Below are 23,392 nucleotides of genomic sequence, written 5' to 3'. Positions count from 1 at the left end.
CGTATAAAATTCAATGTCACATTCCATAAATAATTCAATAGTTTAAACTTAAAAATAAATTAATTGCACGTTTCAAACTTTTCTTCCTTCTTTGGAATTTCGAAAAGTGCTTTCCTCAATTCAATCCTAGCTGAATGGTTTCGTTTTGTCGTTTGAAACGGAGCGATTTTTATGTTTTATGATTTATCCTAAAAAATCTTGCCATTGGTCAGAAGTTCAAATTTATACAAATCGTAAAATAATGAAAATAATTAATCCTGCAATGTATTAATTTAATTATTTAATACAGCAATTAAAATAGTGTATTGTCAATTTATGGCCAAAAAGAAAGTGATTAAATTGTTGCGGTGTGTCGACATTCCCATTTATTTTGACGTGTTTGGTTATCACATTAACATTTTAAAGTCTGCAAATACAAATTTAAATTACCAAAAGTAATCCTGTTATTTAATTTCGCATGTACATATTTACATACATACGTACTGAATAACACAAACAAATTATTCCTTACCTCATCTTTCTTATCCAATAATCCTTTGGCAAAACAAATCTGAAATTTTGCTGCTTTTATGCACACATTTTCGTTAGTTTTATCTGCAAAAAATAAGTAGATAAGTCTCAATGATAACCACATTTCATTATTTCTTACCTCCCTCATCCGCACATGCAGTCATAACACTCAATCACTTTATCAATTTTTTCAATCGAAAATTTCAGTAATTTTAAAAATTCCTGACGATTTAATTTTTGATCCGATGTTATCTGCAAAAAATTAAAACCACAAAAGTTAATTTCTTATTAATCACCACATTTAGCAACAACTCACCAATTTCAACTCGTCCCCAACACATTTAGCGAAACATTTGTCGTCAAACTTTGTCGCTTCAAAATCAATGAAAAACTTACTCAGGTCAGATTCACTTTTTATTTCTGGAAATGTAAATTTTGTAGAATTTAGACAAGATTTTATTGCCGATGCGATTTGAGGTGTATTCGGCAAAACGGCTCCATTTGCTGGGTCGCATTTTGCAGGGGGTGCGGCTTGGCTGGTTGCCAAAACCATGAAAAATACTATTTGACCCAAAATCATGATTTCGACGATTGGAATGATGTAATATTTTTTGTGCTCGTTCAATTTTATTATAAAATATTCGCAATGTAACGTCCGCTAATTATTTTAAATTCGACTTTTTGCACATGAACATATTGACAAGGTACATATTGGAGTGCAATTGCTGTCTCACTATAATTAACTTGTTAAATTTAAACTTGATTATTTCTAATAAAACTTTTATGATTTTTGTCCACTCATAAAAATGACAAAATACTTAACCTTGATCTCCATGCACTTACATAAATCTCTAAATTACGATCTTCACGTCTTTTTGCTGTATAGTTTTATTTCGGAAATATATAATCAGAGTCACCTACTCATAATTTAGCGAATGATGCTTAAAAAGGAACAAAAATGGAAAAAAGTATGAGCGTCATATCATATCGTAACTATTGAATTTTTACATCAACACTCAAATTTAGTAACATCCATCCAACCAATATGTGCATATGTGTAACACGTCATTTCATCGTGTCGCTAAAATTTTTTTCTTCTGTATCTACACTAATTGATTGATTAATGCTTTATTCAAGTGTCTAACAAGTTCACAGTACAAACTATACCTTCAATATTATTGCAATGGTTCAGAATAATTTTGTTTTATCGGCGTCACTTTTTCACACTTTAAAAAAGCTAAACTCAGAGATCACAGATTTCGCAGTTTTTATTTTTCATTTTGTAAAAATTGATTAAGAACAGATATCAAACTATTTAGGACGGAAATTATTTATTTACAAACTCGGTGGATACAATTAATCATGTATTCTTATTTAGCAGACCACTCTTGTTCCCAATCTGTTTCGCAGGATTTCCGGAAGTCGGACATCCTACAAGCAAATTAAAACCAAAAACAAAATTAGAAAACCAAAAAACCTACACGATTTTGAGAAGCACGTTGCATAATTTTCGTAAATTCTTTAATACCTTTAGGCTTAAGTTGATCTGTCTCCTTAACAGCGTATTGACTTCTTTCCTCATCTGAGGTTCGAAAGCTGCAAACAGTGCCGTGGCGAACATGTTGAGGACCGTGTTTGCAAACCCAGATGCGATTTTATTTCCTCCCAACCCGTCAAAATTCACTTCCAGCCGACCCACGCGCATCCGAAAGTCTAACGTCGACACGGAAACTCTCCCCGTGTCAGGATCGATCACAAATTTTACATAAAACGCATTCGAAATATTTTCATATCGCGTGGAAAACGGGCCAGAGCCGATCAGTGGGAAGATTTTTAGTAGCTGGCCGTGCAGTTCGTAATTACCTGCGGGTAAGAGATCAGCAAAGGTAAATGGCAAAATTCGTGGATGCAATTTTTACAAATAAGTTCGCATACAATTTTTGCATACAAATTTTGCATAGGGTTTTGACTGTAAATGCACACAAAATAGCACTAAATTTGCAAGGTTAATTAGGTGAAAACGATACGTAAACCAAAGACAATGTGTATGCGCCTAGTAGAAAACCTCACTTGTTTATTACCAAAGATGAATACTTACCCGATATTTTGAACCGGCCGAGATGAATGTCAAGGTCAAGGTCAACCCTTGATAGGAGGTGAGTATCGACACGGGTCAGATTAAAAGTGGATAAACCGTGGATGGAAATGTCTCTGAAAAGTAAACCATATTTTATTTTCAAAGTTTTCCTAATTAATTAATTTCTTGTGTTTTATGAACAACGTTAGTTATAAAAAATAAGTAACTAAATATTTAGACCATTGTCTAAAAATTTCCAAGGTTGAAGCCAAAACTGAAATTAAAGTGGGATGGCAGTATTAATGTAAATGAAAAGTAGAGTAGAGAATACGCTATGGCGTGAATACGTGGACGTGGAACGCGTCATGTTTATAATTAAATTACTGATAAACTGGCATAATTTAACGCCAAAAAGTTCAATCTTAAGGCTGTTAAAATATAGTATAGGCTTCCTATTGATCTGAATTTTGTTTTAAATTAGTAAATTAAAAGCTTTTAAGTGACAGTTTTAATTTAATTCCAAGTTTCTGGAGCTCATGGGTTACATAATTGATCAGTTTGAATATAAATGGATTTAGACTCACGTGAGCCACCCCCAGACCTCGTAGTACTCGTGGTACAGGTGGAATGGGAATTTTTGGATGTGCAGAGGTTCGAGGGGAGGTATCCCCCACTTGGTCAGCCCCTCCCTCATCCTCCCCCGCAATTCCTCAGCACCGGAAACCACCAGCTTTTTCACTTCCTCAACAGCTATGCATATTTGCGCCTCGATCTGCGAATTCAGCTCAACCATCGGACTCATGGCGACATTATTCGCCATCGCTTGCCAATCTGACGCCATTTCGGGCGAATCTGGTATTTCGGAAATAAATTTTCATATTAAAATTTTCTATTGAACTTCTGGTAAATATTTGTTTTTTAAAAATTAAGTGTGCTTAAAATTTCCAATTTTGTAAGTCAAAAATGTAGGAAAACATTCTATTCTTCAAAACTTTGGTTTATTTTCGCGTTATTTTCTACGAACTTTCCCAATACCTTAAAATTTCGTATTTTGAACGCCTACCAAAAAAATCTGCCTTCAAAACGCTCCATAAGTTCGGCAAGAGTAGGAAACTTCGTACGTCGGCACCTTTTTTCATTATGTAAATTACTTCCTTATTCTCAGTACAACTTTATGGTAGAACTAAACGATTGATTGGGAACGATTGGGAATTACTTTCGCGCAGAGATGCGAAATGGGACTGAAAACAAATATCGTGCAAATCTTGGAAAAACATCAAGCTCAAAAGCAAACTAATTAATGTCGGAGTGGAACAATAGGACATGAAATTATTTTTATAGTGACATTACTTAATCTAATTTTAATACTTTTTTACGACGGATGTACGCTTCATTAAGTTCACGTGCAAATATTATGATGTGCTCCATCAGAATAAATTTACTCACTTGTATTTACAAATACATAGTTTGTAACCCAGTAAAAAATGTGCAATAAGTTCGAAGTAAAAATTATTATAAACTTTATATTAAAAAACTCTACGATCTAGATGTATAAGCGAATTTTATTTTTAAATATTCAGTAAATGGATAATAATACTTCGAAATGAATGTCTTTGGTCATTACGATCTTGCATAGTTACAGTTGTATGGGCTATAACCTTTCTGCCCAAAAAGTCCTGTTTTGATAGGAATCGAGCGTGCACGCGCTCTTCCCAACTTTTGCACGAAATTTTAAACTTTGTCCTAGAGATGCGAAATTTGGCATGCACATGCACCAACATATGCTACATCATAATATAACATCAATTCCTGTTCCGTTCGCTATAAATTTTTCAGGAAAAATCAAAAACTAAATTGAATACGGGTGACATTTGGTTTTTGATTTTTCCTGAAAAATTTATAGCAAACGGAACGGGAATTGATGTTATATTATGATGTAGCATATGTTGGTGCATGTGCATGCCAAATTTCGCATCTCTAGGACAAAGTTTAAAATTTCGTGTAAAAGTTGGGAAGAGCGCGTGCACGCTCGATTCCTATCAAAACAGGACTTTTTGGGCAGAAAGGTTATAGCCCATACAACTGTAAATTAAATTTAAAGTATGAAAGTATTTATTAACGTCGTGTATGGTATACAATTTACGTTAATCTTGATTTGCTTGAAATGCCAGAATTTCAAGAATTGATTTCGGTTCTGAAGTTTAAAAACTAATGTGTCAAAGATAAGTACTGTCCAAGGCATGATTTCCGGCTAAATTGAAACGGCTGTAGCAAGTCTTGCCAAAATCACCTTTCTTAGATTTTCACACGAAATTTAGTTTATAATGTTAACTACCTCTGAGCGAAAAAGCTAAGAAAGGTGATTTTGGCAAGGACCGCTACGGGGGCTCAAAGTCAGGTTGGATTTTGACTTTTCCCATGAAAAATGAATGAAAAAATGTTTTGCATATTTTTAGTTGTTATGATGATAAAAAATTGTAAAGAGACAGATAATAACAAACACAAAGAGAACATCACATCACGGAACTGGGTTTGTTTTATTTCTCTGTCCTCCTGTTCATCTCATTTTTGAAATCTATGTTGGAGTTTTCGGTGCTACTCACCGTCATTAATCGTTCATTTTTACATCCTCATTTATATTTTCTGCACCACTCGTCGTTTTTCGTTCGTCCAACCTACTCAAGACAAGACGCTGCTCAACTTTACGTTCGAGACGATTCGACCACCTAATCTTCTCACGCCTCCAAAATTTTTTTTTTCTCCGCCATCATTGTTCAAGGTATATTTAACTTTTCTTAAATCATCATCACAGTTGCCAGTATTGTTGGATACAAGTCGTCAGACCACGATGCCGCTCTTCAAGTCACTAGATATATGGCAATATGTAAACTTGACGCTACTTCCTCCCCTCCCGCCATCATCGTCATCACCCCCGCTGCCGCTGTCATCGTCCCCGCTGCTGCCGTCATCGTCCCCGCTGCCGCCGTCATCGTCCCCGCTGCCGCCGCCATCGTCCCCGCTGCCGCCGCCATCATCATCCTCACCACGACCACATCCAGGACCAAGAAAGAAGAGGAATAAGCAAAAGAAGAGGACAGGACCAAGAAAATGTCCTCCTCCCACATCCTCCCGACCGCTCCCCCATACCACCGAGGGTTTAAATCCCGTTTCCGATGACCTTTTCTGTCCGGTGTCGGGCTGCCCAGGACCATCATCTTCAGCAACAGATGAGTGGATAGAATGTTCTGCATGTCTTTTGTGGTATCACACCTCTTGTCTTCTTTTGCAGGCCATTCCTGAAGATGACTGGTTCTGCGCAAACTGTCCCCAAATACATACACAAATAGGCCCCCAAGTAAACTCAAACACACCGTCGCCTGCAAATCAGTCTACTCTAGGCACACATAGTCAAATTACACAGTCAAGCCCCTGTACAAATCCACGTGCATCACAACCAATTTCTACATTAAGTACACCACTTTCAAATTTTATATCTAGCAAGGCAACATGTACATCTCTCACATTAGAGTGGCTAAATAACAATATAGTCCCAGGAGGTATAATTGAGAAAAATCTGTTACATGAAGCGTATAGACAGGACTCGTTCGGCATTTTCAAACCCTTAAACGATGCAGAAATTGGGAAATTGATAAAAAATTCATTTTCAAACATTAGGACCAAAAGACTTAGGACAGAATTTCATGGCGCTTCGAAATATCATTACGTAGGGATCCAGTTAAAATCAGAACAAGTTCCAGAAACTGTTTTTGATTTCAAATCTATTATTTCCTCTCTTAGGCAAAATTGTCCAACTCTCAAACAATGCCCCAAGGCCTGTAGAATTCCGGTAGCACAATCAATCAAGTCAGCCATAGATAAATGCATAACTGAAAACACACCAGAGGCATGGCACCTTCTTTTGACTTTTCCATATGTAACATTACAATGTGATTCAAGGGCAAATATAAAGAATGGTCAAAGTCTTAACAACAAAATTAGAAATAATTTATCTATTTTTGAATCCTTAGATAAAAATACTTATCAGGACTATCTCATTTCACTTTCATCCAAAAATTCAGTCTTTGATAAGTCAGGTAGCAAAATCAACGACATAGGGCCAAAAGTCATATCTAAAGTTTCCGAAGGAAATATTCGTGGCGCGATACGGGTTTTAACATCAGATGATGTTGTCGCTCCCAATTCTTCAGCGACTTTGGACACACTTGTAGAAAAGCACCCACAACAATCTTTAGACAATTTTACTGTTTTAGATGAGCCTAACATTCCACCATTTACTACGACAACAGAGCAGGTTATCTCAGCAATATTCTCATTTCCTAGTGGTTCAGCAGGGGGTTTAGATGCATTACGACCACAAATTCTGAAAGATCTAGTTTCACAACATACTGGTGACGTAGGAACTCAATTGTTAGAATCTCTTACAAAATTTTGCAATTTTATGTTAGCAGGAAAAGTTCCTTTAGATATTTGTCCTTTCATTTACGGTGCAAGTCTTACGGCCCTTAAAAAGAAATCAGGTGGTATTAGACCTATAGCGGTAGGTTGCACTTATCGTAGAATAGTTTCAAAGATTTGTGTGAAGGTCATGAATCATGTCTTTCAGGATTATTTTAGTCCAGTCCAAGTAGGTTTCAACGTAAAAAATGGTGCTGAAGCAGGAGCACACGCTGCCCGTAGATTCTTTTCCTTTCCACATCAATCACCTACAGCCTTCCTTAAAATCGATTTTAAGAATGCATTTAATATGGTAGATAGAGGGAAATTGCTTTCATCCGTTCACGAACTTGTACCAACTTTGCATCCTTATATTAATCAGTGCTATAGATTCTCATCCAGTCTTGTGTGGAATTCTTCTTTAATTGATTCATGTAGAGGTGTTCAACAAGGAGATCCGTTAGGTCCACCACTTTTCTGTTTAACCTTGCATCCAGTCATTTCAAATTTAGGGTCAGAATTTAATATGTGGTACTTAGATGATGGTACATTAGGTGGCAATCCTACTACAGTGTTAGACGATTTTCAACATATTATCTCATGTGCAAATGAAGTAGGTTTAGAATTGAACTTTGATAAATGTGAGGTTTCAGTTTTAGGTCCACAAACTAACACGCAATGTATACTAGAATCTTTCCAATCAGTTGCACCAGGTATTTCATGTATGACTCAGGAAAATGCTGAACTTTTAGGTGCACCTTTGACTCTTGAATCTATTGAACATGTTTTCCGCAAAAAGATTCACGCTTTTACTAACATGGCTGGTCGATTGCATTCCATTCCAAGCCATATTGCGTATTATCTCTTGAAACATTCACTAGCTATTCCACGATTAGTTTATCTACTAAGGGCAGCCCCTATTTTTAAATCTCCACATTTGCTAGAGGAGTTTGATTCATTGCTCCATAATGCCTTAGAACAAATTACAAATTGCCAAATTAATCCTTTGTCTTTAGAAGAAATTGCATTACCAATTAAATTAGGTGGTTTAGGAATTAGACAATCTAAAACATTAGCAACTCCATGTTTCCTTGCATCTTCATTTGCCACCACTGACTTGGTTTCTTTAATTTTGCCCTCGTATGTCACTGCTTTGTCCGATTAACTTGTGACCGAGGCGCAGGACTTGTGGAAGTCAATTAGTTGTGAAGAACTACCTCGCAGTACAATTACTTCTTTTCAATCATCCTGGGAAAGTCCAATTTTCAATTACGTATCTTCACGTATCCTGGAATCATCCACCACCCCAATAAATACTGCTAGGATTTTGGCATCAAGGTCAAAAGAATCAGGTGCATGGTTGCAAGCTTTACCATCGAGGAATTTAGGCACACTTTTAGACGATAATTCCTTCAGGATTGCAATAGGTTTGAGGTTAGGGTTAAATTTATGTTTCCCTCATAAATGTGTTTGCGGCGCACAAGTAGATGAACTAGGCTTACATGGTCTTTCATGTAAAAAAAGTGCTGGCAGGCACTCTAGACATACGCAAGCCAATGACATTATAAAGAGAGCCTTAATTTCTGCAGACATACCAAGCATTAGGGAACCATTAGGGTGTTGTAGGACAGATGGAAAAAGACCGGATGGTCTAACACTAATACCTTACAAACAGGGACGCTCACTAATATGGGACTTTACATGTACAGACACTTTTGCCCCCTCTTATCTCTCTCACACACTTAGACATGCTGGCACAGCAGCAAAACTAGCCGAGACCAAAAAACACAAACTGTACTCTGAACTTAAAACAAACTATATCTTTGTTCCGGTGGCTATCGAGACATCAGGAGTATGGGGGACGGAAGGGTTGAAGTTCATCCAAGATGTTGGGAGGAGGATGAAGGATGTCACTGGACCAATGTCGACAACTTTTCTCATTCAACGGATTAGTTTGGCAGTTCAACGCGGGAATGCGGCATCAATCATGGGAGCTGTCCCCAGTCAACGAGGATTAGAAGAATTATTTTATATTTTAAATTATAGGTCGTTTTATTTACAAAAATCATGTAAGGGGCCGAATGGTGATCTCGGACGCCTATCCGGATCAAGTAAAGGTTTTCCCAACCCACCAACATCGGGTTTTTCCTCTACTCCCCAAGCCAACTAAGCGTATTTCATAGTTTATCAATGTTTATGTTAATAATTGTTTTTAATTTTATAAATAGGCTAATAAAATAGAATAAAAGTTTGTAAACTTTTCTTAATACTCGTGCATAAAGTATGTGATGGATTTTTGCAAGATTTTAACCATTTCTTGCCATTATCATCAAGTTTTACCCACAATTCCTCACGCCCACCACAACTCGACCCCGGCTTTGATTAGTTTAACCGGTCGACATCTCTTCGCGTCCACCGACTCGTCATGGAAAAATTCCTCCTTCCCACAAAACCAGAACGAGATCGTGTTTACTGCTGCATGAAAAAACTCGGAAAATGTAAGAAGAGACTCGAAAAGAAAACCCCCAAGCCTAAAGTGCTAAAATCAAGTTTAGCTGAAGCCTTTAAACACTTTGTAGGCAACGACATCAATCTCTTCGATGAGCAGGATACACTTTGTCCCGGGCATCATATTAAAGTGAAGAATAGCTCAGAAAAGTTGGAACAATCAAGAAAATGGAAGTTAAGTAGCAACCTACCTCCACCAGCATTTAATAGGGAGTTACGATCTGGACGAGTTATAATCGGGGATATTTCTACAGTGCACAACTCACAACAACAACAACTCACTCTTCGAGTTTCCCAGAATTCGAATTCCAATGAAGTCAGTACAGTGCACGAAGATATAGGAATTCAGGACGAAGACAGCTCGATTTAGTCCTTTAATGACTATCCAAATTCTGCATCACTAATGGAATTCACCTGTTCAGAAACTCAAGACATGTCTTTATATGACGAAGAAGAGCAGTTTTCAGTAGGAACATCCGCTCAAGAGTCTCAACTTCACTTTAATGTCAGTCAAAGATGATCTATTTCAATGACAGATTCAGATACGACATCAACCTCCTCAGTACTTGCATTCAGATATATTCAAGGAACCAAGAGCACACAAAGCAAGTGTTTTATTTGTGACTCTGCGGGAGGACGGAAGTCGGTGCCATGGTCAGCCATACGTCAAGCCTGGTTCAAACTCAATTATTATATTCCGAAAACTAATCGAATTTGTCCTCGACATTTGGATGAAAATCAACGATTCACAGAAGAAGCTCTACTGCAAATTGAGGCCACCAAGCAAGGTATCCATGTAACCAGTTTCGACTTCGGACTATGGTTACATGAAGTATCAGACATGCCGATAAGTCCACCATTCTCCTTCAACCAAGGAGGTGTCGAATCTGGGAAGTACAAGACATGGCTTGGATTGGAGAAAACACAGTTTGAAGACTTACTGTCTTATCTACCTGAAACTGAAATGAGGAATACATCGGCCCGCTCTGTAAGAAACGGATTGGCAATGTTTCTCCTTCTTCTTCGAAATAATCTGAAGCAAGAAGTAATCGCAGAGATGTTCGGGACAACTCAGCAAGTAGTCAGCCGGACAATAGACAAAGTATCTCTAATCCTTGAACGCGAGTTTGTTCCAAAGTACCTTGGATACTATCACATCACGAGGGAGGAAGCCCTCGAGAAGCATTCAAGAAGCATGAGTTCCAGAGCAATAGGACAACCGCTTGATCATATTTGCATTGTCATCGACTGTACCTACATATATATTGAGAAACCAACCGACTTCACCCTCCAACGCAAGACCTTTTCCCTACACAAGAAGAGGAATCTGATCAAGCCGATGCTCATTGTATTTCCAAATGGATACATTCTAGAAGCTGCCGGCCCCTACTTCTGCGATTCAAGCAACAATGATGCGGCCATTATCTTGCACCACTATGAAAACTCTGACCTATTATTATTTCTTGAGGAGTGGGACAACATTTTCTGGGATCGAGGATACAAGTACGCAGAACCAGGAACAGCGGAACGCAAAATTCTATCCCATATGCCTGCATTACTTTCAAAAACGCAACAGCAATTTACGGCACAACAAGCAAATGATTTCAGTGGTTTCGGAGGAGGTGTCCATGTGGCCATGTCTTCATCGCGATGGACCGATCGTCGTCGTAGATAAGTTTTTGCTGTGTCCAATAATTTGTAACTCTGGTTAATTGTTTGCTGTCTAAATAAATTTGACAAAATTTCCAATATCTCCAGTAATTTGTAACCGTGGTTAATTTTTTTTGTTGTCGAAATAAAATTGACAAAATTTCCAATATCTCCAATAATTTGTAACCGTGGTTAATTTTTTTGTTGTCGAAATAAAATTGACAAAATTTCCAATATCTCCAATAATTTGTAACCGTGGTTAATTGTTGGTCTTCTGAATGAAATTGATGGTGCTGAGTGGGTAAAACGGGTGTCTGAGTTGCTTGAAAGAACGAGAAGGGTGGGGCGTGGGGTTTCAGATGGACGGCAGAGATTGGGATATTTAAGCAGGGGGAGATTTAGGGAGGGCCTGGGTGAGGAGGTCTACGGTGTAAAGAAAAGAAATATCCGTCGTAAATTGAAGGGGGGGTGGTCTTTGGAGGATTGAAAAATTGTTGCGCCAGGCCGGAAGTGTGTAAGAGTCTATGGCGTGGTCGATATCTGATGAGACCTGTAGAGTGACGACGAGAGGCGGAATAAGATAGAATTCCGGGGCGTGTCTTAAAATTCGGGGGTAGATTTGAGGAAGGGGAGGTCGTGGGGGTGATAACTGGTGACCCATGTGCCTCACCAGTATTTTGGGCTGAGGAGGGGAGGGTAAGCAAAGCTTGATTGTGCCTGCTGCAGGTGTCGAAAGCGCCTTGGTGGGTGAGGACTGAAGGGTGGGAGATAATTTCTGGCAAAATTCGTCGAACCACGCAATGTCAACGGTTGAAGTGGCGTGACAAAACTTGTTGGAGCGTGGGGGTTCCACTGTTGTGGCGAATACATAAAAAATTTGTTTGAGGTAAAGATGGGTGAGGTGGAGTCCCATTTTGAACAGGCGACGTAATTCGGAGACCAATAAAAGTTCTTCCTCGTCTGTCAGCATCAAGATAATCGAGTACGGGCGGTTCTGTTGGGAGAGATAAGTGATGTCGGGTAAGCATGGCAGGAGAGGATCCATGGTGGGGTGTTTTGGTCTTTGGTAGCGCACTGGCAAGTGGTTGTAGTCCAATGGTTGAATTTTGGGTTATGCGGTTGGAGAATGATCCTCGTGAAAAAAAACTGGATTGGAGCCGATGAGGCGTAGTTGAGGATCACCGATGTGTCTTCACTTTCAGAGTCGGGAAGTCTGGGTTACTTGTTGAAAACGTTGAAGTAGGAGAAGGGAGATCGGGAACTTTCAGAGTAAATGGAAGGCGAGAAAATAGTGAGGCCAACTTATATCGAGTGGAAGGTGTCCTTTAGATTGAAAAAAAATTGAAAGGGGGTTGTGTATGCAGGAAGTATTGACGCAAAGGGGCGTATTTAGGCAAGGAGGATCCGATGCATGGTGTGGGATAGGAGTCACATGAATCTAGGTGTCTGAACGTTGTCACGCTGGTTGGGTGAGGTGGAGAAGAGGGGTGAGGAGGTGGGTTGGAGCTAGATGGTGGTCGGGGGGTCGGATCGTTGTAATTGAGACGGCGAATTGTTTGTGAACAGCATGGGAGATGAGCCCTGAAGCGACGAGAGTAGTATTGTGGTCCAGTTGGTCCAAAAGGTATATGGATTGAGAATAATATCGGGGGCGAGTAAAGTGTTGAGTCAACCGGTGAGGTGAGGTATAGTGAGATTGGACAAAGTGTTGTAGCGATTGAGTATGTAGAGGTAGAGTAGATGATACCGTTATACCAAACGTATTGTTGAGTCGCGTACGTGGTTCGTGAACAGACGGGGAGGTACGTAGTAGCGATTAAGAAAGAAAACTAATGTAAACTAATGTAATTGAGCTGACAATTCGCTACTGGTTGAAGAAAGATCGAAGGTTGCCTAATACTGGAAAAATGTGCAGACGAAGGTGACCAGGAGGAGCTTACTAGTGTTAGATCTTAAGGTAGGGGAGTGAGGGTACTCATTAGGGGAGATGCCCATGGAAGTCTATATGCAACGTAAATGCACTGCACTGGAGAAGGAACTCTCCTGTGGATTTATGATTATTGCGTCGTTAGTTCTCTTATATATTTAATGCGGCGAATGGTTGTGGGGACCATAGAGCGACCGCTGTTTAATATGGTAGACTATCCGGGTTTCACTTCTAAGTAATAGTTATGTGGAACAAAAGAAGGTGGGATGTCTACGTAATCCTAGATATCGAAAATAACCTATGGAAAAGGGCAAAAAAAATACACAGGAGAAAGAATTCTCTTGTGGATTTTTTTTTTTTTTTGTAAATCATATGGGTAGGTTTTATATATATCTGTATGACCGGTAAGTATTACTATTTACTACTATTGTATTACGGGGATAGTCAAGGGGACCATCCTGGGTTCGCCGTGATACGTATAGAATTAATACAGCTATCTGGGTGACCGGCAATTATTACTATTTATTACTATTGTATTACGGGGACAGTCAAGGGGACCATCCTGGGTTCGCCGTGATACGTATAGAATTAATACAGCTATCTGGGTGACCGGTAATTATTACTATTTATTACTATTGTATTACGGGGACCGTCAAGGGGACCATCCTGGGTTCGCCGTGATACGTATAGAATTAATACAGCTATCTGGGTGACCGGTAATTATTACTATTTATTACCATTGTATTACGGGGACAGTCAAGGGGACATCCTGGGTTCAATTCAATTCAATTCAATCTTTATTCAAGTGACTGCGATAAAAATATGTAGGTACACATTGTTTCCATTACCAAGTCACAGAGGTCATAATAGGAAATTCTATTCTAGTCAATATCCTAATTCTATACTCGATTACTTTATATATTAAACAACTTCAACTCTCGCTATACTCGTGCTTTAATTTTATATTCTCTTAACTTAGGGTAAAATTGTGAAAACAGCTCACTATCTTTCATTTCATATGGTAAAGCATTCCACATTTTAATTGATTGGTACATAAATGACATTTGACCAAACTTAGTTTTCGCTTTAGGTAGTACAAAATCGTTCTTTGACCTTAAATTTTTATTGTGGTCCGATCGGGTGTATTCTGGAAAACATTTGAACAATGGAGATTTTAAAATAATATGTTTAAATATAAATTCTAGCGTATACACTTCGTACCTCTCTTTACATGATAGCCAGTTTAGTTTTTCGAATGCGTCATACATTAAAATCTTTTTATCTTTCAAGATCACTAATCTTGCAACTCTAAGTAAAATTTTATCAATTCTGTTACATACAGTTTCGCACATATTTCCATATACAGGCAAGCAATAGTCCAATTTACTACATATTATGGAAGTGCAAAAGATTTTCAACCAGTTACTACTAAAGTAGTTCTTATACTTATTTATCATATACATACGTGCACTCATTTCAGAACAGACTTTAGTGATATGCAAATGAAAGTTTAAACTTCTGTCTAAAATTACTCCAAGATATTTGAAGGAGGTGACACATTCAATTGTTTGCATGCCTACTTTCACTTTCACCTCTCCTTCTATTCTCAGGTTTGCAGGGGAGAAAGTCATACTTTGTGTTTTCTTAATGTTTATTTCCATCCCATTTTGATGGCACCAATCCTGTAGATTCTGGAGGTCTCTTTGCAATTTATCGTTGATCTCATTTATCGTCTTTCCTGTGGCAATCAGAACGAGATCGTCTGCATATTGATAAATGCTGCATTCTTTGATACAGCATGGGATGTCGTAGACATAAATGTCGAAGATAAGTCCAGAGAGGCTGCTACCTTGGCTAGTCCCTCGAAGGAGCTTGTGAACTGCAGACTTCATCTTTCCTCTTCTCACCAGCATGGTTCGATTAGTGAAATAAACTGCAAACCATTTGTTTAGTTCTCTGGTGATTCCTAATGATTCCATCTTTTGTAAGAGACGACTATGAATAATGTTGTCAAAAGCTGAAGAGAAATCAACAAAAATTGCTCCTGAAATTTCACGCGCGTCTCCAGTGTTCCGGATCTCGTTGGTCAATTTAAGGATAGCACTCTGTGTGGATCGGTATGGTCGATATCCGTGTTGTTGATGGTTTAATTTGTCCTCTTTCTCCATAAATGGCATAATTCTATGATATATGCAAGACTCGAACAGTTTTGTTGTTGTGCAAAGAATTGAGATTGGCCGATAACATTTAGGATCACATCTTTTTCCTTTTCCTTTGTAGAGTGGAAATACGGCGGCTTGCTTCAGTTCTTCAGGATATTCTCCAGTGGATAAAAATTCATTAAACAAAAGCGTGAGGATAGGGACCAGTGAGTCTGCACAAATTTTGTAAAAAATTGGTGGGATCGCATCGATTCTTGTAAGTTCTTGAATAGCTTTCTGTATATCTTCTGGGGTCAGTATGATATGACACATCGTGCTCAATGGTTTTTCGAATTTGAACGGATGAGTAGCAAAAGGTTCAGGTCTTATGAAAGCTTGACATAAAACGTTCAGCTTTTCTTTTTCATCACATATTTCTTGCCCATTTACAAATAGATTTGGGAGTGTAGAATCTCTTTTGGTTCGTCCAACTTCTTCATTAAACAGTTTCCAGCAAGTCTTACTTTGGTTATCAGATTCTGCTACAAATGATTTAATTACATTTGCTTTGAGTCTGCACTTGATATTGTTGGTTTTATTTCTGCATTTTCTAAAATCAGCCCAATCGTTTTCACTTCCAGTTTTTACTGCATTTTTCTTCAGCTTTTTGCACAAGTTGTGAATTTGCTCATATTCTGCATTGAGCCACTTCTTCCGAAAATGTTTCACTCTGATGTTTTTTAAAGGCGCATATATATTTAATGCACTAGTAACAAACATTTTGAAAATGTTGTACTTATCACCACTTGTTTTGCAATATTCAAAAATCCACCAGGGGGACTGCATTATTCTTTTATTTAATTTCTCTTGGTCAATGTCCTTGAATGATCGTATTTCGATTGACTTTAACGGGCACTTTGCAGTTTTATCTTTCTTTCGTATTGCATAGATTAAGTCATGATCAGAAATACACTCAGTTATCACTCCAGATTTTATGTTTAGTCGTGGTCGATTTGTGAAAATTAGATCGATTAGAGTTTTTGTTTGTGCAGTTTTGCGAGTAGCTTGCTTAATTATTTGATAAAAGCCTATTTGTTTCATCATTTCTAATAATTCACGCGCCTGATTGTTCGGGTTAAGTTGGTCGTAATTGAGGTCACCAATAACGTAGGTTTCATTATCTTTGTTTGCGAGGAGTTCATTTTGCAAAGACGTAATGAAGTGTTTCTTTGCAGTAGACACACGGTAAATTAGATAAAAATATATAGTTGGAAAGGAATGCTTTCTTAAACTGATTTTGATTGATTCAATAGGGGATGAGAATGGGGACTCATGACATAGAACTTCATACTCTTCTGCTACGTAGATTAGCAGTCCTCCTCCTCTTTTTCGGTAGGTCTTGATCTCAGGTCTATCTTGTCGGAACAGTTGGTATCCGGGTATTTGTATTTCTGTATCTGGGTTTTGGTCCCACAGCCATGTCTCGGAAACGCAGAAGACGTCGTATTTGTTTTGTTGTATTGTCATTGCTATGTCATCTTTTTTGGTCTTGGAAAGAAGATCTCGAACATTGAGATGTCCGACTCGAAAACCTCTAGGTAGGTTTTGATCTATCGTTGGTACTGAAGGTACTGATGGCGCAACAGTGTTGCATTCATAACATGTCCAGGAAAGATTATGATTTTTGAAGTTTGGGTGTTTTTTCTTATGACATGTGTTATGAAACGGTGTGAAGCATTGATTGCAAATTAACTGCACTTTTATATCCTGTTTTTTGAAGATGTTGCATGTGTTTGGTTGGTTGTTGGTACATGATAAGCATTTCCAGTCACCTCCATTATTTAGTTGGTGAAACGTTGCGTAGCTGGGCAGGGGGATCATGCACGTACGATGATAATTTGAAGAACATGATACACATTGAATGGTCAGTTGGTTGATTCTGCCTTCTCTCTCGCATGTTGCACAGTTTGGGCCTGGATTGATAAGATTTTGTCCAGCAAGTAATAGTAACAGCAATAGCAGTCGGTGAGATGTAGCTCTGGGTTTACTTCTTATCTTTGTAGATTTCTTCTGTTTGTGCCATGAATAGGAACGATACGATGAGATAAGGGAAGGTTTACCATATAACAGTATATGGAAGAATTGAGCATAATGAGTACCCTCACTACTTTTAACTGTCGGTGTTTGATGTGGTATACCTCTTAATGTATTTGTCCCAAGGCGAACAATATTTTCACTAAAATGCAGTTTTTCAAGAAACTTTATATTTTTGCTATTTGCACAATAAATAGAATCTTCGCAGTTTAGCCACTTAACTCTTCTGATAGGGCACGAATTTATCTTTGAAATGATAGTATTATAATTAGAGTAACTTATCAAAACTGCTAGCAGAATTGATGTGAAAATAATGTAACGAGAGCTTGACTTTTGCTGGTGCTCCATGGCTTCAGGGCAGATCTAATTCGCCGTGATACGTATAGAATTAATACAGCTATCTGGGTGACCGGTAATTATTACTATTTATTACTATTGTATTACGGGGATAGTCAAGGGGACCATCCTGGGTTCGCCGTGATACGTATAGAATTAATACAACTATCTGGGTGACCGGTAATTATTACTATTTATTACTATTGTATTACGGGAATAGTCAAGGGGACCATCCTGGGTTCGCCGTGATACGTATATAAGTAATACAGCTAGTGTAATATGGTGATCTAATTGAGAACGTTGCCGAGGGGCAGAGGTTGGTCAAACTCTGCCTGGTTTAAAAGTATGTGGGATAGAGAAATTCGTGTGTCGTGAGGCGACGCAATCGGGGCATGAAGGAAGAGGAATGTTGCCACCGGCGGTGTGGGGGGCGAGGCGTTGGCTGGGTGAAGAAGGTAGAGGGTTAGAATTGGAAAGTCGTCGGGAGAGGTTGTTAGGTTGATTAGGTCGAGTTAATAGATCTGCTCACCAGGTATTTGGGATATGTGAGAAGGAGCGATTTGGATTGTAGTTAGTATGTATAGGCAGTGAGTTATAACTTGATTGGCGGGGGTGTGCGTTAGGGGGAGAATACAACAAGTGATTATCACTACGAGGTCGGTTAGCATTGGGTTTGTAGCGTCATCGAGAATGGACTCTCCCACCTCCACCAAAATTACGGCCGACACCATCCTGTATGTGATGTGTATCTCGGAATTCTGTATTCCTGGATTGCCAGTGATTCGAAGGTGCTGTGATATGGAATTGGCTATGTACATTCTGGCGGGTAGAGAAACCGCCACCACGGTTGATGGAATACGAAGATCTACCCCTATGGTTACGGTTACCCTGGGAGGTGCGCTGTTGGTAGTTATTAGCTCACCCTGCGAAGCATGAGAGCTATTGAATTCCTCTTGTCCGTCCGTCTGTCTGTGTGTTCACGAGTTTTTTGCATCAATTGATGCTAATTAATAATCCCCTTGACCATTGTAGAATAAATTAGGCGCACCATTGGTATCGAACAATCCGTGGCGCAAATGGTGCGAATTAATTGTGCAAATGGATCGAGAAAGGACTACAATTTTGCAATAGGTAGCACCGTTCGTATTGAACAGTTGGTTCTCCAAGCTGATGCGAAACAATTGGATGAGCAACAACTGATACTCACTAGAATGGATCAGGTCCATTTTTTAATAAATTAATAGCACCGTTGGTATCTAACAATCGGTAACACAAAATGATGCGAAACAATTGGGTTAATTGATGCAAAACGCACCAATGGTACAGATTAGCCGGGAGAATTTATTATATAATTTTGACACAAATTTTTTGAAATTTTATGGACCCACCACGGTTAATCTCCAACAGTGGTGCAAAATACTTTGTCATCTACCTCGTTTTTCTGCATCATTGATGCATAATTGCATAATAATTATTGATCTATTTTATGCCTCGTTTTTCTGCACCATTGATGCATAATTGCATAATAATTATTGATCTATTTTATGCTTCGTTTTTCTGCACCACTGGTGCATAATTGCTTAAAAATTATTGATCCATTTTGTTGAACTACTATAATTTTGCACCCAAGGTGCAAAGGTGCCAGGTAATTATATATTACAGGGTGAGCTACTTCTAACGTTACTACGGTTTATTGTGTCTGAAACCACCCGTGGGTGGGGAATCTATGAAGGTCATGTGCTGACCCGACAACCGAGGGCGAGGTGCATCTAACATATGAATAGAATCTGAACCTGCAGAGACTACATGAGGCCTCATGTCGGATGTACCAATCCCTTGTTGTAATTGGGAAGGAAGTTGTTGGGCTAAGAGAGAGACGAAGTGCGGGTCGTTGGTCGATCGGGGATTGACGAATGGGGGGTGTGCATTACAGTCTTGAATGGAAGTAAACCTTAAGGCTTGAATGAGGTGGGCGAAAACTGCATCGTAGGAAGAAGATGTAGCGGGTGTGGGCCACCCCGTCAAATTGTCGATGTGAGAGATGTGTGGTGGGCAGGCGCAGAAGTCGCCATCAATGGTCGAGATATGCGAGGGAGGGAAAGGTGGTCGATAGAATGCGTTGGTATGGTGTTGAGGTACAGGTTGGGAGGAAGGTAGAACGTGAGGTGGCACAAAAATGTTAGCAGAGAGAGGTGCCGCGGGGGTTGGTAAAGGTTCCAACTCCGTATTAGGACAGACTTGTGGGAAAAAAGGAGGAGAGTTAGTATCTGTCAGGGGTGAACATCCTGGAGAGATGGTGATGTCGTTGATAGGTGTCCCCATTTGGAAAAGAGTGGGTGATGCAATAATGAAAGGAAAAATTGGTGGTGGTTGAAGAGCGGAAGGGTGTTTTGGGCAGGGTCTCAACCACTGCTGGGAGGTGGAGTAAAAGATGTTGTGGTACCAATAAGGATTGAGGGGTTGATGGGCACGGAGTCGTTGTGCAGGGGGTTTCGTAGACTACGGTGGTGGCTGGTGGAAGACGTTGAGGGCTGGCGTTTGGCTGAGGATAGAAAGTAGCCGGAGGCAAGATACTAGTTTTGAGATAAAAAGTCGCAGGGATGGATGCTGCAGGTAGTTGATTTGCACTCGAAACTGGATTTTTAGCTATCGGGGTCAGAAGAGAGAGGTGATGAAGGAGAAGCAGTTTCTGGTTGGGGTGAACGTCTTGGACTCAAAATGATATCGTGGTGAGGAGCAACAACCTCGTTTTGAGGTGGAGATGTTGAAATTGGAAAGGGGGTGGCAGGTTGGAGAGATTGACCAAGTGACGTGGCACCAAAAGTATGCGGAACAACCTCGATTTGGGGTCGAGATGTTGAAATTGGAAAGTTCCTCGCTGATGGGAGAGATTGGCCAATCGACGTGGCACCAAAATTATGAGGACCAAGAGTGGGAGATGATGCAGGGGTTAATTGAGATGTAAGGCCGACTCGTCCGCCGAAAAATGTGGGTCTAGTGGGCGTGTCGGATGAAAATGTGGATCGTATGTGGTTATAGGTAACCGGTAAGTAGGAGGAGAACGAGATTTCGGGGAGGACGATGTGGGGTTAGTGGTTTGGGATGTGTAATATCGATGTCGAGAAATGAAATTATCCTCAATGCCGTCGAGTTGAACGAACTGCCGCTCTCTCTTATTACAAAGTGATGTGAGTCAGGTATGGAAAAATAGCTATAACTACCAACACGCTAAATTAAACGGAGGATGCCCTAACGGCTGGAGAGACAACGGGGTGCGTACGACTTACTTTCACAGGGTAAATGATTTTCAAAATATATCGGCGCCCCCTCGGAGCGTGAACCGATAATTAGAAAAATACGCTTAATGGCGAAAAAATGGCTACTGTGGCCTACTTGTGGTGCAAAAAGGACTGAAAAACGACCTCGTCCTTGCTGTCTCCGCAGTCAAGGAAAATAAATTCATAAAGTCTTCTATGTGTACTTGAAATGTAGGGGCCCCTATGGGCAAGAAGTGTTCCCCAAACTTCTCCCCGTCCTTTTTAGTTCTGACAGGTACGTGATTCTAGGGAATTGTGGACGTATGGTCGGTGGTGGGAACTCAAATTTTTTTTTTCTGTAAAATATCGACGGAGTACCGACCAATGGTGGATCGTGTAAAATGGTGAAGGGGGGAGAGTGTGGAGGGGGTGGTTAAAAAGTCATGGAATTTTTTTTTACTTACTTTGGTGATAGTCTATCACACCGACGTCGTGAAGATGGGGGGTAGAGAGGGAATGGGGCGTTTTGTCGTTGTGACACTTCGTCACACTGCAGTCGTGAAGATTTGAGAGAGGGGGTGCGGCGTCCTTCTCTCCTTCTGACAAGGAGAGGCCGCCGTGGGTACCAATGTGAAGTTCCGTTTATGGGGGGTGTGAAGCTCCGTTTATGGGGGGTTCACTGCATTGATGGTGGTGATGAGGCAGATGAGACGATCGTCGTCGTTGCTGTTGTGTGTGCGTAATAATTGTGAGGCGAGATGAGACTTGATTGCACTTTTCTTATAGAGGTTTTATTCATTACTTGTACAACAGGCAGAACTCTGCCTCTCCCAATAATATTGGGAGAGGTAACCTGTAGTAGCACAAAATACTTCCTCGACCGTGGTTTTTGGTGGCTGCGCTTTCGCTTATATATCCTAGCAATACCTAATTGATACCTATGTGTTGACCGATTATGAACCGGTTGGCCACGCTGAATAGAGATATCTCAGATGAGCTTGTGACGAAGCTGGTTTGCAACATTGTCTCTGGTTTGTAAGAGATGATGGAGGTGAGTGGCATACTAATTAGGGGGTTTGGCATTAATGAAGTTGACCAAACCTGCTCTTTCACAGTTTTATGAATAACGTTACTTATAAAAAATATATTTAGACCGTTGCCTAAAAATTTGAAATTAAAGTGGGATAGGAATATTAATGTAAATGAAAAGTAGAGAATACGTTAGACGTGAATACGTGGACGTGGAACGCGTCATGTTTACAATTAAATTACTGAAACGCCAAAAAGTTCAATCTTAAGGCTGTTAAAATAAAGTATTTATAAGCTTCCTCTTGATCTGAATTTGGTTTTAAATGAGATAAATAATTGTGGACTGTTTTCTAATGATAATTTTAATTTACTTTCTTAATTTAAAGTCAACGATTCGTTTGTTTGTTTGTTTGTTTGCCTTTATTTCACGTGCCATACAACCTATCAGTACAAAATTAGACTGGTCTCCCTAGGGTGACACGACTGACCACATTATTATTAATTAATTAAATGATTAAAACTAAAATATAACTAAAATCTTAACCAAAATCATACAATTATGACCTCTTATCTATTAACCACTGATTAACGGATTTTCTGAAGTTGAGACTTTTGTCATCGATATCACAAAACTCTCGGGGAAGAGAGTCCCATAATTTGCAGGCCGAATAACTGAAAGAGTTCTGATATATAGATGTGTTGTGATTTTTAACTGAACAGAGGTTGGTATTTCTGGTGACCATGCTACAATTATTTATCTGAGGGGAAAATATTTCACATAACGTCGAGATCTTGCACCCATATTTTCTAACTTTATATATAAACCAAACAGAGAAAAAGCTAAATCTCTCGCCAACCGTTAAAAGATTGTGTTTCTCCAAGAGTAGCGAGAAGTCTATAGATTTGAAGGCTTTGTAGCATTCCTTACGAGCCTTCGTGGCTTCACCTGGAGTCAATTCTGACCAAAAACGCTTATGTTTGTATTTGTTTGTGTTTGGATAATAATAATTGGCGAGTATGTTACGTGTGACTCTTTGCGCCCCAAACTATTAGACTATAATCAATTATGGAATTAATATAAGCATTAATAAGCAACATCAGAACATGAGGAGTAATATTTCTTCTAATTTTACAAATTAGACCAGCATTTACACTAATTCTTCTGTAAACCTGATCAAAATGGCATTTATAATTTAAGTATTCATCAAGATACAGACCCAGGTACTTAAATGAAGATACTTTTTCGATCACATTATTATTAACAGTGATATTTGTCAGATCCATACGAGGTACTCCGGATTTCCTAAAAATCATAAACTTTGTCTTTGAAAAACTAATTGGAAGACCAACTGAATTACACCAAGTATCTAGACGGGATAGGATGACATGCATACGTTCACAGGCGGTC

The 23,392-nt window shown here is 39.3% G+C and overlaps 1 protein-coding gene and 1 long non-coding RNA gene across 2 annotated transcripts; both read right to left on the bottom strand.

Moving 5' to 3' along the window:
• Window positions 1–244: 244 nt before the first annotated feature.
• Window positions 245–1,300, bottom strand: LOC118438412. Its single transcript, XR_004836764.1, has 4 exons — window positions 827–1,300; window positions 650–762; window positions 512–594; window positions 245–406 (listed from the first exon to the last, which is right to left on the bottom strand). It is a non-coding gene; the product is annotated as an uncharacterized LOC118438412 (long non-coding RNA).
• A 476-nt stretch (window positions 1,301–1,776) lies between these two features.
• Window positions 1,777–3,443, bottom strand: LOC118438411. Its single transcript, XM_035858630.1, has 4 exons — window positions 3,172–3,443; window positions 2,609–2,721; window positions 2,039–2,373; window positions 1,777–1,941 (listed from the first exon to the last, which is right to left on the bottom strand). Exons 1-4 carry the CDS (start codon window positions 3,426–3,428, stop codon window positions 1,885–1,887), a joined length of 762 nt encoding a protein of 253 aa, XP_035714523.1. The 5' UTR covers window positions 3,429–3,443; the 3' UTR covers window positions 1,777–1,884.
• Window positions 3,444–23,392: the final 19,949 nt, after the last annotated feature.

The sequence above is a fragment of the Folsomia candida genome, unplaced genomic scaffold (assembly GCF_002217175.1).
Source record: "Folsomia candida strain VU population unplaced genomic scaffold, ASM221717v1 Fcan01_Sc021, whole genome shotgun sequence".
NCBI classification, from domain to species: domain Eukaryota; kingdom Metazoa; phylum Arthropoda; class Collembola; order Entomobryomorpha; family Isotomidae; genus Folsomia; species Folsomia candida.
Note: the sequence above shows the minus strand (reverse complement) of the source record. Positions and strands in the feature narration are given on the sequence as shown.